This window comes from Dendrobates tinctorius, unplaced genomic scaffold (genome assembly GCF_039654945.1).
Source record: "Dendrobates tinctorius isolate UK_male_01 unplaced genomic scaffold, ASM3965494v1 ptg000004l, whole genome shotgun sequence".
Taxonomy (NCBI): domain Eukaryota; kingdom Metazoa; phylum Chordata; class Amphibia; order Anura; family Dendrobatidae; genus Dendrobates; species Dendrobates tinctorius.
The window spans coordinates 333,682-351,585 of NW_027361672.1; the positions used below are offsets into that span (position 1 = coordinate 333,682).

At 40.7% G+C, this 17,904-nt stretch overlaps 1 protein-coding gene across 5 annotated transcripts in view; it reads right to left on the bottom strand.

The window, feature by feature from the left end:
• KIF13A (kinesin family member 13A) overlaps nucleotides 1–17,904 on the bottom strand; it is a 330,019-nt gene that overhangs the window by 182,967 nt on the left and 129,148 nt on the right. For all 5 annotated transcript variants that reach the window (XM_073566095.1, XM_073566092.1, XM_073566093.1 and 2 more), the window contains exons 4-5: nucleotides 2,542–2,602; nucleotides 174–266 (exon numbers count right to left, since the gene is read on the bottom strand). In XM_073566095.1, the coding sequence (XP_073422196.1) occupies nucleotides 174–266; nucleotides 2,542–2,602 (154 nt within the window). The remainder of the gene's footprint in view (nucleotides 1–173; nucleotides 267–2,541; nucleotides 2,603–17,904) is intronic.

Here is a 17,904-nt window from a genome sequence, read left to right on the forward strand (position 1 = left end):
CTGGACAAGGTACAAAACCAACATATGACAGAGAAGACCAGATAGCATAAGACGACTAATAAGAATACATTCTAACATCTGCTTTTAGATATTAAGCACGGATATATTAGAGTATTGATACTGTTACTTTATTAACTTATGTCTCCAAATTGAACATACATTTGCTCTCGTACCTGTTTGCCCATATGCAAAAATGCATGCGTTGTATCCCTGAAAGGCATTATCAAGAATTCCCTCCCCAAGGCACTTAAAAACCACTTCCTGACCTGCAAAATAATACAGTAAAATGATTATGTGCACAAATGACTCTTTTCATTACTGATACTCTAGATTTGGTGCTTTGAAAGACTTGTAGAATAAAAAAAGGCCAAGGAACAACAGAGCTTTAGTCCTCCTGTACATGTGCCAAGTGCAGTCAATCAGCGAGTGTCATTACTTCCTTTCCTTTTCCGACAGCTGAGCCGAGAGAGTGACTGGCATACATAATACAGCCGGGCTGCCAATGCTGACAAGCTGTCATTTATTGGGACCTTTACTCCACAGAGAAGTCATTTTCTGAATGAATTTCAAATTAAAATATATTATTAATTTAGGGAAATATATAATCAACATATGTCGGGATAAAGAAAAGGGTAGGGCATATTGAATGTTACATGACCAATCGCTGAAGAATTCACCTTGAGATAAATCATGCTTCATCAGCCAAGTAATCCACATCCAGCTGCCGGCAGCAGAAACTTGGCCACTAGATTCCTGCTACATAAACACGGTTAAAGGGAATCTGTCGCCAAGTTATTGCTATTCAATCCTAGAGCAGCATAATGTAATGGCAGACAGCCTTCTTCCAGGGATGTGTCACCTACTAAGCTGAGTGTTGTTGTGTCAATCAATCATTTTTTATCAGCAGGAGATTATCACTGCCTGACTAGGTGTCCTGCAAACTATTCCAGCTAATCTGTGTAACCCCATCCCCTCCAAATAACCCATTCCAGCTTATCTGTGTAACCCTGTCCCCCATACATAATTGGAAGCTGGCTGCCTGAGGTCTGAAGGACAACAGAAAGGATTTGCTTTTATGCTACAAATTAGAATATATAACATCCACCAGTTGATAAAGAAGTAAAGTTTTTTCGCAGCGTCCACATAAATTTCTGCAAGTACTCTATGTGACTGCAAATTGCCCAATCCTGACAGTGTGTATTATGCATACAGTCAGGATTCCGCTTCTTTGACAACTGGAGTGGCCGTCATTTAACCAGGGTTGGTGCTTGAACTTGCGAAATGTGAATTACAAACTCATGCTGTATGACAAAGCACATAAGATGAAGATTATTCTATGTAAAAAAAAACAAGATATCCACCGTCCATATAACCACAATGTATCCAATACCACAACATTCTGGAAGAGTGCAGGCTTTACCATTTGATACTAAGCATTGATACAAATCACAAGCAACATACTGTAGATCTACAGATGCTCTGCTTTATCTATACAGCACTATCCAGAGCTGATATCCTGTGTGCATGCTCCAAGAGAGAAGCGAGGAACATTTCCAACTCACGGTCAAGGTCTGTAATGGTGACACGAGACTAATGAATATACTAGACAAGTGTCATGCATCCAATACACGAAGACGTGATTTATTTGGATTTAGCTCATTACAACTCTCTCTTCATGCACAGAAACAGAAACATGAGGATGACTTATTTCCAGGAGAAACCAAAGACTCAACCACTGAGAGACATGCTAACCAGAAGCCCCACACACGCTCATTAGGGTCCTTACAGAGCTCAGTTCAGAGCAAGTACAGCTGCGGCAGTCAGAAAAAGGCGAGTACCTCTGTCCAATTCTTCTTCTAGATGGCCTCAAGGGGGTCCTACAAGTAACTGATCTCTGCCTTCTATCGGAGAATGGGAGGAACACGGTCCCACATCCATTTCTTACCAAGCTATAGCATATACATACACTATTAGATTGCGCCGACTGATTAATGAGCTAATACACTGTACGTTCGGATGAAATATGTCATCCAAGCTGAGCATTCCACCAAGACCACGTGTTTGTGTATGTATGTGTAAATATATATCACCAGTGTAAAAGCACTTTACATCGATGATACAACCTCCACTAATCAATCTTCAGAGTGGTGCATAGACAAGAGACTATTAATGATCACAGTAAAGTCAGCACTCACCCTTCTTTTTAAAGATAAGTCAGTCCTTTTTAATTTTCATTTAATGTTGGACAGTTGACAAAGAGTGCAAAAGTGCTAACAGCGTGGCAGCAGGTGCAGTGATTTCAAAAATAGAGACATGACGGACAACGAACGCTTCGTGCTTAGTTTGCGCTTCTACATGAACCATTAGAAAACCAAACTAAGAGCAAAATGTTCGCTGTCCGTCATGTCTCATTTTGAAATCACTGCCCCTGCTGCCACGCTGCTAGCACTTTTGCACTTTTGGTCAACTGTCCAACAGTAAGTTTTAGCTCTTCATTTTATCGTTAATCCTGGGTGAAAAGGCAGAAGGACTGTGTTGTACCTGCATATTTCTCTGTGTTTTTCTCATCCATTGACCAGAAGCAGTGATCGAAAGCAAATACCTATAATGAGGAGAAAATGTCCATGTTAGATGAGAAAAAAATATATATCTTCGTACCGTGTTAGCCAGTAGATAGAAAAATATTCAGAACTCAGTGGTTGATACCTTTTAATGACTGACTGAAAAGATGGGAACAAATAGCAAGCTTCCGAGACTACTCAGGTCTCTTCTTCAGGTGTCATGAAGAGACACCAGTTCTCTCGAAAGCTTGCAATGTGTTACCATCTTTTCAGTCAGTCATTAAAAGGTATCAACCACTGAGGACTCTCAAATTGTAATATTTTTCATGTTAGATTAGTTGTTTTTTCTACAATATCTAAACATATCAGCAATCAATAAATCCTACTGATGTCACTTGCATTAAGCATAGTCTCAGGATGTATTCAGCACATCTATGGCAACAATGGACATTATTTACAGCAGACAAGGAAACCTTTACAATACTGTATAAAAAGAAAAAAAAAAAAACAATTAAGCAGATGCAGAGATTACATTAGTTACTTCCTCATTTGTCCATTTTTGACGGAGGAGCTAACAGAAGAGTGAGAAGAGCCTAATACCCAGCATTTACTGCACATTTTAATCCCTATTTCTGCTCGTGTGCCATGTGCATTGAGGCGGTTGGCAGGAATTTCGCACCCAATAGCTGCAATTTTCTTACTGATATGAAGCAAGTTATTTCCTTATTAGCGCTAGAATAAAATGATAGAAAGCAGTTGAAATGTACTTCTGTGGCATGATCATGCAGGCTGAATGACGAGAAGACTTGTAATTTCTCTCTCTCAAAGACTGTAAGTGCCCCGCGAGGCAACCTCTTAATTAGCGATGTCTGGGGCTTTCCATGCTGAATGTTCCCCATTCCCTCCCTTCTTCTTCCAGTGATGGCTGTTGCACCCACTTAAAAGACCACTACAATGTGACTCAAAAGCACAGGGGAGTGGTTGTAGGCTATCAGCGCAGAGAACTTAGGACCACCCATGAGGAACTTGTGGTACAAGAGTAATTAGGCTACATAGCACCCAATGTTCATGCACCATTGGGGTCTGATGGCCAGGACCACCATCTTGAAGTGAAAAGGATGCGCTGCTAGATATGCACAGGGGCTTCTTCCCGGATTTGCTGCATACTGATGCTCCGGGATGCCTGCTGTACAGGATGCCAAAACACAGTACAGTTACATTGAAGGAGGTGGTTTTGCCATTACCAGTACAGCAAAGAGCAACAAGTCATCGTCATAATGTTATGGCCTATCCTTTCATACACGATAGCATTAGGTGACGGGAATATCCCTTCGGCCATTACATTATCTTTCTTCAAGAAGCAAAATATATTTCAAAATGCAAATATTCTTTTCGTTATCGCCAAGAAGGCAACAGTCATTAAACAATTATTACAATTTAACCTAATGTTTTATTTGTAAAACCTGCTTAAAAATATTTCTTAAAGTGATTGTCCATCACCCCTTAAAAATACAATGTTGACTAATGTAAAATAAAAATATCTTTACTCTCTTCTGGTGCAGATGCCAATCCAGCGACATCGGCGCCAGGTTTCCCGGGGGTCACGTGACATTATTATGCCATGAGACCTGCCGTTGATGTCACACAGGCCCTGGGAGGCCCAAACCAACATCATTGTAAGGGCTCCAGTGCATGAGGTCTGTCAGTGAAAGGTGTTTTTATTTTACATTGGGGAGTCTATTATTAAAGAAATAGTTGTCCTGGTAATGGACAACCCCTTTAAGTAAAAAAAAAAAAAAAACACCCTGTCAGGGATTGTATGCTCCTCTGCCAGCTGCACTCTGATTTAGAAGTAACAAAAATCCGGTTGGAAACCTCATTTGAGGCTGTAATAGTGGACATACTGGATATTACAATTTCCCAGAAACCGATGTAAAATAATGCTGGCACAACCTCAAAAAAGAACCATTAGGGTATGTTTCCACATTCAGTACTTGCTGCGGATTGGATGCTGCTTTCAGCTGCAGTGTCCAATCCGCAGCGGCCAGATGTTACAGCATTGTGGAGGGGGTTTTATGAAATCTTATCTCCATTATGTCTGCAGGGACGCCTGCGACTTCCCTGTGTATATGCACATGCGGTGAGTATTTCTAGACCGCAGCATGTCTATTTATCTTGCAGAGACGCTCAGTCACCGCAAGATAAATATCACCGTCCTATGTATAGGACACAGTGATTCTGCATGGTTCACTGAACACATGGGGAATCACTGCGCATACAAAAGTCGGCAGCACTTTGGACATAGCGGGCATGTCTTGCGTCCAAAGCGCTGCCGATTCCGGACTGTGGAAACATACCCTTAAAGATGTTGGGATTGAGTCATCATTTTTAGCTTTTGCTTTACTTTTTTTTCTCTTGTGATATTTGTTGCCAAATTCTTTAACCCCTTTACTCCCAAGGGTGGTTTGCACATTAATGACCAGGCAAATTTTTACAATTCTGACCTCTGTCCCTTTAAGAGATAATAACACTGGAATACTTCAATACTGACAAACTAAAAGACGCTTTTTTATTACAAAAAATAGCTTTTGCATCATCACATTTTGAGAGCTATAATTTTTCCATATTTTGGCCCACAGAGTCATGTGAGGTCTTGTTTTTTGCGGGACGAGTTGACGTTTTTATTGGTACCAATAATGCAGAAGAAAAAATCTTGCACCACTGCAACACCTGAGCCCAAATATCCACTACGTGTGATCACCTCGTCAAACACACCGCCCTTACGGATTCACGGGTGCCAACCCATATGAACAATTGCATAAATCCATATACTAAAGAGAAAAAACGGTTGCACTCACCATTTCTAAAATCCAATCTTTATTGTGACAAATTAAAACATCTTCAGCAGGGGGGTAGAACGGGAAGAAAAAGTCAGACGACTGCCGCAAGGGAGCACGAAACGGCCGTCGTCCGACTTTTCCTTCCCACCCCTGGCACTTTTATACAATAAAAACTATTTTATATAAAAATAATTATTTTTGCATCGCTTTATTCTGAGAGCTATAACTTTTTTACTTTTCCGGTGATGGAGCTATATGACGGCTTGATTTCTTTGTGGGACAAGATGACATTTTCAGCGGTACCACGTTTATTTATGTTCGTCTTTTTTTCATGTGTTATTTTACTTTTTGTTCGGCAGTATGATGATAAAGCATTGTTTTTTTGCCTTTTTTTTAATGGTGTTCAATAAAGAGGTTAACTAATGAGACAGTTTTATAGGTTGGGTCGTTACGGACGCGGCAATACTAAATATGTGTACTTGTATTGCTTAGATTTTTTTTAATTAAAAGATTTATTTATTGATGGAATAAATGTTGATTTTTTTAATTATGTTTTTAAATATTTTTAAAATTTTTTTTATTTCATTCTTACTTTTACACTGTGTCCCACTATAGGACACTCATTTTGTGCAGGCTGATCGCTTATATGGCATGCACATCTGCATGCCATACAGGCTGTCAGCGCTGAACTCTGTGCACACTGACCTCAGAGACTTCCTGACATGCACTGCGTATTACAGGAAGTCTCTCCGTTCTGGTAACACGGATGTTGTCATGACGATGGATTTTGCGCAAACTCAAACAGGCTCTTTTTTTGCAACTTCTAAGCACAGAAAAAAAAACCACAAACATTTTGAAAAAAGTTATTAATTAATTTTGCTACATTTTAAAAAGTTGTATTTGATGAATAAGTAAAGCCACAATGACGTATAAATCTGAAAACGAAGTAAAAAAATGACAAGGCGGAAATCGTTTGATGAATTTGTCGCAAATAAAAACATCACTAACGGAAATGTATTCACGCCAAAAAAAAAGACAAAAAATGCAATGATGAATCGGGCCCACAAGGTTTATGGTGGATATGCTCTCAAAGAAAACGCCAGAAAATATTCCTGGTCTCTCCATAAGTCTCTTACAATATAAAGGGGTTGTCCACTACTTAGGCAACCCCTTCTGAATCCCTATAGTTGCCCCCAGTAAACTAGTAACACATGTTATGCAATCCCTGCGATCAATCAGCGCTGGCTTCACTCTCCTCTCCTACAGGCATATGAAGACAACTGGAGGAAGTGAGAGCTGCGGCTGCTCTTGCATTTTATCCGGAAGTCAGTTATGTGTGTAAAAGAGGGAAGTCCATGTTCAGTCCTTTGTTCCTGAGAAATCAGTGTTTCAATCGGTATAAAAATGAGGCATAGATCTGAAACCTCTTGTCACTCCAGCTCTATTCCCTGCCAACCGCCACCTACTTGACTGCCAGCCTTTATGCTGTATGACATCAGGCAAAGGAGTCATCTATCATGTAGGAGGCTGGGGTGCTGGACAGAGAAGAGCTGGAGTGACAGAGGCTCCAGATCTACAAATAGTTCTTCATCCTCTTATCTAAAATAAATTCAAACGCTGATTTCTCAGTAATGCAGGAAAGCACTGGCCATGTAAAGGTATTGCTGGACTTGCCTTTAAAAGAGCTACATGCACATATAAATTTAGTTGGGGAAGGAGAAGGTGAAATCCTGCTGATAGATTCTCTTTAAAAGTCAAACAATATTAGAAGCAGTTGTCGGGGAAAAAAAAACAGAATGAGGATGTGGAGATGAAAGAAACAAAAGAACAGTAGCAATAAAGATACGAAAAACATGTATAACCCCACAGTGATCTGTGTAATAAGACAAGCTGTCCTTTATGGTTTCACTGATCAAGCTGCAGGAGTTTCTCACCAACAAACACTACAAAGTCACACATCTAAAGCCAAATCCCAATATAAGGCATTTGGAAACGGCAGAATGTGTTAGTGAAGATTTGGACGTTTTCCAGAGATCTTTTGATTAACATTTCAGTCTTTTTAGAAGAGGAAACCAAATTTTTTTTTTTACTGAATGAACAGCCTTACACAAAAAATAAATCCCATAATATGACCTGAGGCATGCAGTGACAGAGACGCACAAAAATTCCATTGTTCCAGAACTGGGCACTGACGGAGCCAGTAGATGAGTGTCTCCAACAAAGCACAACAAGAACAGAGGTCACTGGAGACCATCTTTCTATATGTCTGCTTCATCCATCACAATCTCAGAAGCTGGGATAATGTAACAGTATGGCCATGGTGAAATCATACTAGCCAACTCCTGGGGAGACTCCCAGACCTGCTTAACCCCTGCAATCACAAGCAGCCAACAAAGTCTGTTCTGCTGACACAAATTAGCGCCAGGAGAACATCATTGTTTATGGGGCCATTCTGACATTGTTTATAATGATGCTCTCAAGAACATTTTCTCACAGGTTAAACTAGAACTGTGACTCGCTGTACATGACTACAGTGGTGCTTGAAAATTTGTAAACCCTTTTAGAATTGTCCATATTTCTACACAAATTTCACATAAAACTACGTCAGATTTTCACACAAGTCCTAAAAGTAGATAAAGAGAACCAAATCAAATAAATAAGTCAAAAATACTAAAGTTTGTCAATATTAAAAGCAGGGAAATAATCCAATATCACATGAGAGTGGCAAAAATATGTGAACCTTTGCTGTATCTGGTGTGATCCCCTTGTGCAGCAATGACTGCATCTAAAAGTTTCTGGTAATTGTTGATTAGTCCTGCACATTGGGTTTGAGGAATTTTAGGCCAATTCTCCCTACAAAACAGCTGTTACTGTGTTATGTTGGAGGGCTTTCACTTGTCAACGACTTACCTTAGGTCCCTCCACAACGTTTGTAAGGCTGTGTGACCACGTAGCGTTTTTTAAGTGTTTCCGCGGCATTTTTAAACGTGCGATTTTGCCGCGGAAACGCTTAAAAAAAGCATTCCAGGCATTTGTAATAGAAATCGCACATGTTGTGCCAATGGTGCGTCTTTTACCGCTGCGGATTCGCTTAGCGGTAAAAAACGCAGCATGTTCATTAATTTTCATCAATTATATGGGCAAAAACGCATGGGAAAACGCATGTCAAAACGCTTGACAATCGCGTCAAAAACGCGTGTCAAAAATTTCCCTGGCAAGGGCATGCGTTTCTGCTCAGGAAAAAAACGCTTGAAAAACGCTACGTGGGCACATAGCCTAATACAAGGACTGACTTGCTTATTCCAAAACATTATTGCACTTTAACCATTCTGCTGTAGAACGACTTGTGTGCTTTGGGTTGTTGTCTTGCTTTATGACCCACGTTCTCTTAATAATCAGCTCTTGGACAGAAGTCCTAACATTTTCCTCTAGAATTTACTGGTGTAATTCAGATAGCATTATTCCATAAATCATGGCCCAGACTGAGCAAAACAGGACCAAACCATGAATCTGTGTTTCCCAGGTGGTATCAGGTTTTTATGCTGTAATACAAAGGTTTTTTTCCTTTCTCCAATCATAAGACTTCACATTGATCTTTTTCATTCATAAAACATTGTTCCTTTAGGCGTCTAGCTTGTCCAAGTGTTCTTTAGCAAACTACATATGGGGAGCAATGTTCTTTTTGGAGGACAGTGGCTTTATCCTTACAATCCTGTTATGCACACTATTGTTCTTCAGTGTTCTCCTGATGATGGACTCATGAACAGGAGGCCTTTAATTGCTTAAAGTTACCTTGGGCTTATCTTTGTGATCTTGCAGACTAAACAAGTTGCTCTTGGAGTGATCTTTGTTGGTCAACCAATACTGGGAAGAGAAATAATGGGCTTCAATTTCCTTCATGTGTACACAAGCTAACTGACTATGGACTGGTTGAGTCTAAACTCTTTAGAGATGGTTTAATAAACTTTTCCAGCCTGATGAGCAACAACAACTCTTCTTCTGAGATCCTCAGAACTCTTCTTTGTTTGTGTCTCCATGCACTTTCCCATAAATGTGTTGTGAAGATCAGACTTTGATAGATTTCTTTCTTTAAAAGAAAAAGTCCACCCGCTGTTTTCAATCAATGGCATGACAATCAGGTCTAATTTTAGCTTCAAGTGATTGGCTAATCCTAAATTCACATACTTTTGCCACTCATGATATTGCATGATTTTCCTTATGAAAAAAAAACCACACGCCAAGTTTAATATGTTGGCGCTTTTGTTTTATTTGCTTTTCTTTATCTACTTTTAGGACTTGTGTGATAATCGGATGCAGTTTTAAGTCAAATTTATGCAGAAATATCGAAAATTCTGAAGAGTTTAAAAACTTAAGCACCGCTGTGCTTTTCGCTCTGTGAATGGAGCCTCTTTTCAGGTTTTCTCCTAGGCATTTATTTGCAATTGTATCTGTGAGCGCTACAGTTAGACTATTAGGTCACTAGATCCTGTGGTTATGGACATTAGACGACCAGAAGTTCCAGCATTTGTTAGACAGATGGAGACATCATTTAGTGCAGAAGTGAGAATAACACATGAAGATGACTGCACTGCAATGATGCCACTGGTTGTGCTGCATAAGAAACAAAAAAATGTATTACACAGGAATAATATGCAAATAGCGAATGAAAGGCTGTAGGTGCCAATGTTGGATGTCTATTACAAGCTAGCAACAGCCACTGGAAAACTCCGACAATCTTCTTGTAAACAGGACCTTTCACCAAATGTTTCATGTTCACCTGGACACATGACAGAATAGTGGCTGCAAAGCAGAATAAGTTGTTTGTTTGTTATTTTTATTTCGCCTCTACGCTGCATAGATATTAGTGATCAAAGCATTTGCCACTTAAGCACATCAGAGAGATTTCAGTGGAGGTGAGTGCTGCTTCCAGTTTCTGACCCTGACTAATCAAAAGAAGGTAGTAACAGAGGAGAAAGATGCAAATTGTCTCTTCAGATAGGAAGAGGACTAGAACTCTGGTGCCACCTATTGGAAGTAGCAATCCTAATAGTCATTATCGGCCCTTAACAAGCCTTGTTACATGACTTAGGATAAAAGCCAAAACCAAAATCTCAATTTGCAGACACTGTGTTTCAGGGTATCGTCAGTGCAAAGTGTGAGATCTGGTTTGACGGTGGCTCAGTGGTTAGCACTGCAGCCTTTCAGCACTGGAGTCCCGGGTTCCAATCCTACCAAGGACACCATTTGCAAGGAGTTTGTATGTTCTCCCCGTGTTTGCATGGGTTTCCTGCAGGTTCTCCAGTTTCCTCCCGCATTCCAAAGACATACTGATAGGAAATATAGATTGCGAGCCCCATCGAGGACAGCGATGATGATGTGCGCAAAAACTGTAAAGAGCTGCAGAATATGTTGGCACTATATAAATAGATTATTATGATGACAGTCTGAGAGGCGGTGGACCGGGATCCGAGGGATATGGAGAAAGAAGAACTCCCCCCACAACAGCAGTGACTAACATTCTACTCTCCTCACTGCAGAGTGATGGCCTGTGCTTTGGCACAGAACACCTGAGTGTGACTAAAGGGGGTTTTACACTAAGCGATATCGCCAGCAATATCGCTATAACGTCACCGGTTTTGTGACGTTATAGCGATATTGCTAGCGATATCGCTATGTGTGATACTTAACAACGACCGGCTCCCCCGCTGTCCATCGCTGATCGCGCGAGATCGGGCGGCTCCATTTCTCGTCGTCAGCTTCCTGCTGGGCTTCCTGCTGTGTGAGACGAGTGACGCTGGACGCGGGCAGGAGGACCTCAGGATCGCTGTGTGTGAAAGGTAAGTATCGTCCGCTGCGTCGCTGCTGCATCGCTGTGAGGTCTTTCTGTGTGAAAGCTCACTAGCGATCATTTAGCGATGCACCAGCGATCCTGACCGGGTCGGATCGCTCGTCGGATCGCTGGTGCATCGCTAAATGTAAAAGGGCCTTAACTGACAGCTTTTAGCTCTCTGTGTGGGTGGAGCGGCTATGCTGCAGTATTGAGACTTTATTACAAACACTTCCAGTAGCTCTACACTCAAATTGCTTCCAGCTCGGCCAATCATAAGCAGGCAAACACACAATGGGAAAAAACACATCTCACTATAGCTCAGAACAGGAAGGCTCTGTGTGGTACATGATTGCACAGTCTGCACTCATCACTGCAGAGTGGTTACAGGTCACAGAAAACCCAAGTGTAATTAACAGTTTTCATCTCCAGCAGTCAGAGTGGGGAAGTGGCAGTACAGCAAAGTTAGCAGAACTACACCTGCTTTGGCAATGCTAATGTGTATGTAGCCTTATAAAGATCATTTGAATTTGAGGGGACAGCTACTAGAAGTATTTGTAATGAGACTTTCTGTAGCACTGCCACTCCCGGCACGTTGACTACCAGAGCTCAGAGCTAAAAGCTGTCAATCACTCATTCTGCTGTACTCCAGCACTCCTCACTCTGTAGTGAGGACATTGTACTGTTTTTCAATGCTCTTGTGGAGGCATGTTCTTCTTTCCCCAGTGTGCTGCTGTCTGCTAATGACTGGTCAGTGTTAAACAGAGGAAGATCTACACCCCCCCATTGAAATCTCTCTGGTAATTCCCACTTGGACCTTCAAAAGAAAAAAAGAATGATTAGATGCCAAATACTTAAATAGCAAATATCTCCACAATGAGAAGAGACAAAAAAAATAAATAAATAAGAAAAATTCTGCTCTGCAGTCCTTATTACATCGTGTGCTCAGTTCAATATGAAAAATTTGGTGAAAACGTTGCCATTTTTTTCACACCATGATATATATGGAAAACCAAAATTAGAAATTTACAACATTTCACAGTGGCCCCTTCGTCTATTTTTGGCTCATATTTCCTTGTCCTTTCAGGAATATTTTACAGTAGTTTTTTATTACAATGACTGATAACACCTTTAAACATACCACAGTTTACCCTGCTTTCCCTCCCTTCCTAATGACCTTTGCTCACACTTCTTCGCTGATTCACTACTAAAGATAGTGTCTGATCATTTGTTTGGAGAATAGGAGTGGTGCTGCGCTGCAGAGGAGATGTTCCCAATAAGGATCCCGAGAACATGATGTAGGAATGAATAACAAAGCGATTTATTCTTAATACGTTTCAAAGTTGGACTAACTTTTTCATCAGGAGAAGTACTGTAATAATCAAACATTATTACTGGGGTTCTCCAGATGAAAATGTTAGTCCAACTTTGAAACGGTCATGATTCCACTACTCACGGTGTCCTAATGACGCTGTGAGTGACAGCTCTGCCACCCTATAAGATCAAGGGCATGCTGAGCTGTCAGTATTGTTCCTATTGTGAGTCACAGCCCAGTCATCCAATCTAAGGCAGGGGTGTGTTGGGCTGTCAATATTGTGAATGACAGCCTAGCTGTCCAATCTGGCCGGGCCTGTGGTCTCTCCTCCAGGTGTCACCCGTTCAGGGTGATTTCGTGGCTATTTAGCTGGCTAGTAATGATCAGAACGTTGCCAGTTGTAGCCTTGCTCTGTGTTCTGATCTTTATTACCAGACCTCGGATTTGCCTTTTGACTACTCGTTTGTATTATCACTTTTGTCTTTGACGCACTCTGCCTCTGACTTATCCGTTTGTCTTTGAAGTATCCTCCTCGCTCTTGATCTTGGACTCTTTGCCTTGCCTGCTTCACAGCCTGTCTGAGAGAAGGGACTTGAGTGTCACAGGAATGCATTAAAAATAAACTGCTTTGTTATTCCTATATCACGTTCTCTGCATCCTTATTGTGAATATCTCCTCGGCAGTGCAGATCACCACTCCTATCCTCCAAACAAACGCTAACGTGGCAGGTTTTCCTGTCCTTAGGGTGCTGCAACAGCTGTTTCTGTGGGTTTCACAACCCCAAAAGGTGAGCAGCTACTGCTCCCTTCACCTGCACTTGCCTACTGGATAAGACCCTATTGCGCTTGTTGTCTCCCCATTTTTCACCCAGAGTCTAATTATTGTGGCTATTGTGCGTGTTCATTTCCTGAAACAACAGGAAGTTTTAAGAGTCTAAAAAAGGCCTAGTGGTCACTATGAAAATTGCAACAACTCAGGAAGCATTCAATTTAGTGCAGTGATGTAACTATTACAGTTGCAGTGGTTGCAGCTGCGACAGGGCCACTTGGTCCAGGGGCCCAACAACAACCATTTCCCACCAGGCCATTCTGAGCATGAAACAAAAGACTAGGACCCTTGCGAGTCAACGGACACAGGTATCATAAAAGCTGTACATTTTTCATTTCATTTATGCCAAGCACACCCGATCAAATCCAGCATGCCCTGGGAAGAAGGTGAGTGTTTAATGGCAACGCCTGGAATCACAGCCTCAGCAGACTGCTTTCTACCTGTTCTTGCATGCTTGGGAGAAGGAAGAAAATCTCTTTTTGCTTCTTCGCTTCTATGTCTCCAGCCAGCTTAGCACAAAGGAACCTGGCAGCTATGGCCAGATAAAAATGAAAAAAAAAAAAAAAACACATGAAAAACACATGTGCTTGAATGCAATCTACATCACAAGACTACACTCAATATAAAACATGTACATTATATGGAAGTGAGAAAGGGGTGGAAATGAAGTACAGTGCCTACAAGTAGTATTCAACCCCCTGCAGATTTAGCAGGTTTACACATTCGGAATTAACTTGGCATTGTGACATTTGGACTGTAGATCAGCCTGGAAGTGTGAAATGCACTGCAGCAAAAAAGAATGTTATTTCTTTGTTTAATTTTTTTTTAAATTGTGAAAAGTTTATTCAGAGGGTCATTTATTATTCAACCCCTCAAACCACCAGAATTCTGTTTGGTTCCCCTAAAGTATTAAGAAGTATTTCAGGCACAAAGAACAATGAGCTTCACATGTTTGGATTAATTATCTCTTTTTCCAGCCTTTTTTGACTATTTAAGACCCTCCCCAAACTTGTGAACAGCACTCATACATGGTCAACATGGGAAAGACAAAGGAGCATTCCAAGGCCATCAGAGTCAAGATCGTGGAGGGTCACAAGGCTGGCAAGGGGTACAAAACCCTTTCCAAGGAGTTGGGCCTACCTGTCTCCACTGTTGGGAGCATCATCCGGAAGTGGAAGGCTTATGGAACTACTGTTAGCCTTCCACGGCCTGGACAGCCTTTGAAAGTTTCCTCCCGTGCCGAGGCCAGGCTTGTCCGAAGAGTCAAGGCTAACCCAAGGACAACAAGGAAGGAGCTCCGGGAAGATCTCATGGCAGTGGGGACATTGGTTTCAGTCAATACCATAAGTAACGTACTCCACCGCAATGGTCTCCGTTCCAGACGAGCCCGTAAGGTACCTTTACTTTCAAAGCGTCATGTCAAGGCTCGTCTACAGTTTGCTCATGATCACTTGGACGACTCTGAGACAGACTGGTTCAAGGTTCTCTGGTCTGATGAGACCAAGATCAAGATCTTTGGTGCCAACCACACACGTGACGTTTGGAGACTGGATGGCACTGCATACGACCCCAAGGATACCATCCCTACAGTCAAGCATGGTGGTGGCAGCATCATGCTGTGGGGCTGTTTCTCAGCTAAGGGGCCTGGCCATCTGGTCCGCATCCATGGGAAGATGGATAGCACGGCCTACCTGGAGATTTTGGCCAAGAACCTCCGCTCCTCCATCAAGGATCTTAAGATGGGTCGTCATTTCATCTTCCAACAAGACAACGACCCAAAGCACACAGCCAAGAAAACCAAGGCCTGGTTCAAGAGGCAAAAAATTAAGGTGTTGGAGTGGCCTAGTCAGTCTCCTGACCTTAACCCAATTGAAAACTTGTGGAAGGAGCTCAAGATTAAAGTCCACATGAGACACCCAAAGAACCTAGATAACTTGGAGAAGATCTGCATGGAGGAGTGGGCCAAGATAACTCCAGAGACCTGTGCCGGCCTGATCAGGTCTTATAGAAGACGATTATTAGCTGTAATTGCAAACAAGGGTTATTCCACAAAATATTAAACCTAGAGGTTGAATAATAATTGACCCACACTTGTATGTTTAAAATTTATTAAAATTTAACTGAGCAACATAACTTTTTGGTTTGTAAGATTTATGCATCTGTTAATAAATCCTGCTCTTGTGTGAAGTTTGAAGGCTCTAACTTATTTGCATCTTATCAAACCTGCTAAATCTGCAGGGGGTTGAATACTACTTGTAGGCACTGTATGTGCTTGGGCTGTGCCATTCAGCACGTGCTGTATCTGGTGCACAAAATACTATGTATAACACCTAGCACTGCATGGTACTGTCAGTATATGCAATACACTACATACTTTTTATGAACAGTAAATTTTATAATACATTTGATGTGTACTGTCTGGCGATTAGGCACAGTATTGGGGGCGTTGGTGTAGGATATGCCTGAAAAAGGAAGAACCAAGTGCAGTAAGCTCAGTCATAAATGTCTGTACCAGATGGGAGAAGAAAGAGGAAATGGACTGACTAATAAGAGGAGACCTCACCCATGAGTCCCCGGACCTGATTGCCTTTGTGGACCAGCACTATTTTCACTTGTATGGTCTGTAGCGCTGATGCTTTTATGGAACCACTTAGTAAGGAAAGGAATTTCAAAGTTTACCATCAGGACTCAAAACGTTCTAGTTATGTCCGGCATTAATGTGCCACCGCAGATCTATGGAATGGTGCAGACCCTGCAATTTTGAAATATTTAATAATATTCGTTGAGACATATTGTATGAGTATGACTAATTTTTATTTCATCGCACAAAGTAAGGAAGGGACAACTTGAGTAATGTCTTGGCTGGTCTGGTCTCCGAGGATGTTGAGCATTTTCTATCACTGTTTGCCAAATCAATCTGAAAGCTGAAAAATGAGTCACGATAGATGGTTTATAACAGTGCAAAAGCAAGTGAGCGATGAGGAAGAAACAACAGGGGATGTTTAGGAAAGTCATGGTTAATTGCCTTCTGTTGAATCCATCTATAAAAAGCCGAAGCATGCGAGAGCCATAGTGGAGGGCATTCCAAGCACAACAGCTTAGAGGCCATTCATTCTCTAACATGTATAGCGCTTGTGTCCTACAGCGCTCAGCCCTCCATTGACCTGTCTGGGCATGTAGATTAATAAAGCTGAATTAAGCTTAAATACGGAGACAGGCCCAAAAGTAGCACTTGATAATTAAAAGAATATGTAAGAAATTAGGGAAAACAATAACTTTTATACTGCTTAAAACACAATAAAAACACAATTAAACATTTTACCTAGTCAAATATTCCATCTTGTTGTACAGTTACGTAACCGAGCCAAATTCGACATTTCTGACCAGAGTCACTTTATGAGGTAATAACTCTGGAACGCTTCAACGGATCCCACTGACTGTTTTTATTGCAACATATTGTACTTCATAATACTGGTAAAATTTCTTCAATATGACTTGCGTTTATTTGTAAAAGAAAAAAAAAATAATGGAAATTTGGCGAAAATTTTGAAATTTTCAACCTTTTAATATTTATGCCCTTAAATCAGAATTCGGTAACACAAAATAGTTAAACAACATTTCCCATTTGATTACTTTTTCAACAAAACAATTTTTGAAACATGTTTTTTTTAATAGGACGTTATAAGGGTTAAAAGTTGACCAGCGAGTTTATTTACTCGAAGTACTCTTGTGATTGATATACCGTAAATTAAAATTCCAAGCATTAAATATCCATTATATTCCTTTGTTTACAAATAGGCAGCATGGATATTTGTGATGTAACATTACAAATTGTCAAAAATGAGCACTTCATAACTGACATTACCAAAAAGAGCAATTATTTGTGATATTTGGGTTATTTGTGTAAGTCTGGGTTATTGTTAAAATATTCTCTGGTTCCTTGTAAGGAAGTAATTTGGAATATTGACCAAATCTTGTACTATTGGTTAATGATTGCAATTATTTGAATGGCTGTTGTCAATGTATCTTCTTACTCTGGAACCAATAAAGTTTATGATGGAGAAAAAAAAAAAAAAGATGACCATCGATTTCTCATTTTTTTCAACAAAATTTACAAAACTTTTTTTTTCATCTTTTAGGGACCACATTATATTTCAAGTGACTTTGAGACGTCTATATGACAGAAAATACCCAAAATTGACACCATTCTAAAAACTGCATCCCTCAAAGCGCTCAAAACCACATTCAAGAAGATCATTAACCCTTCGAGTGCTTCACAGGAATTTTAAGAAATGTGGAAGGAAAAAATGATTATTTAACTTTTTTCACAAAAATTTTACTTTGGACCCCAAATTTTTTATTTTCACAAGGGTAACAGAAGAAAATGGAACCCAAAATATGTTGTGAAATTTCTCATGAGCATACCAATACCCCATATATGGAGGAAAACCACTGTTTGGGCACACAGCAGAGCTCGGAAGGGAAGGAGCACCATTTGAATTTTTGAATACAAAATTTGCTGGAATAATTAAC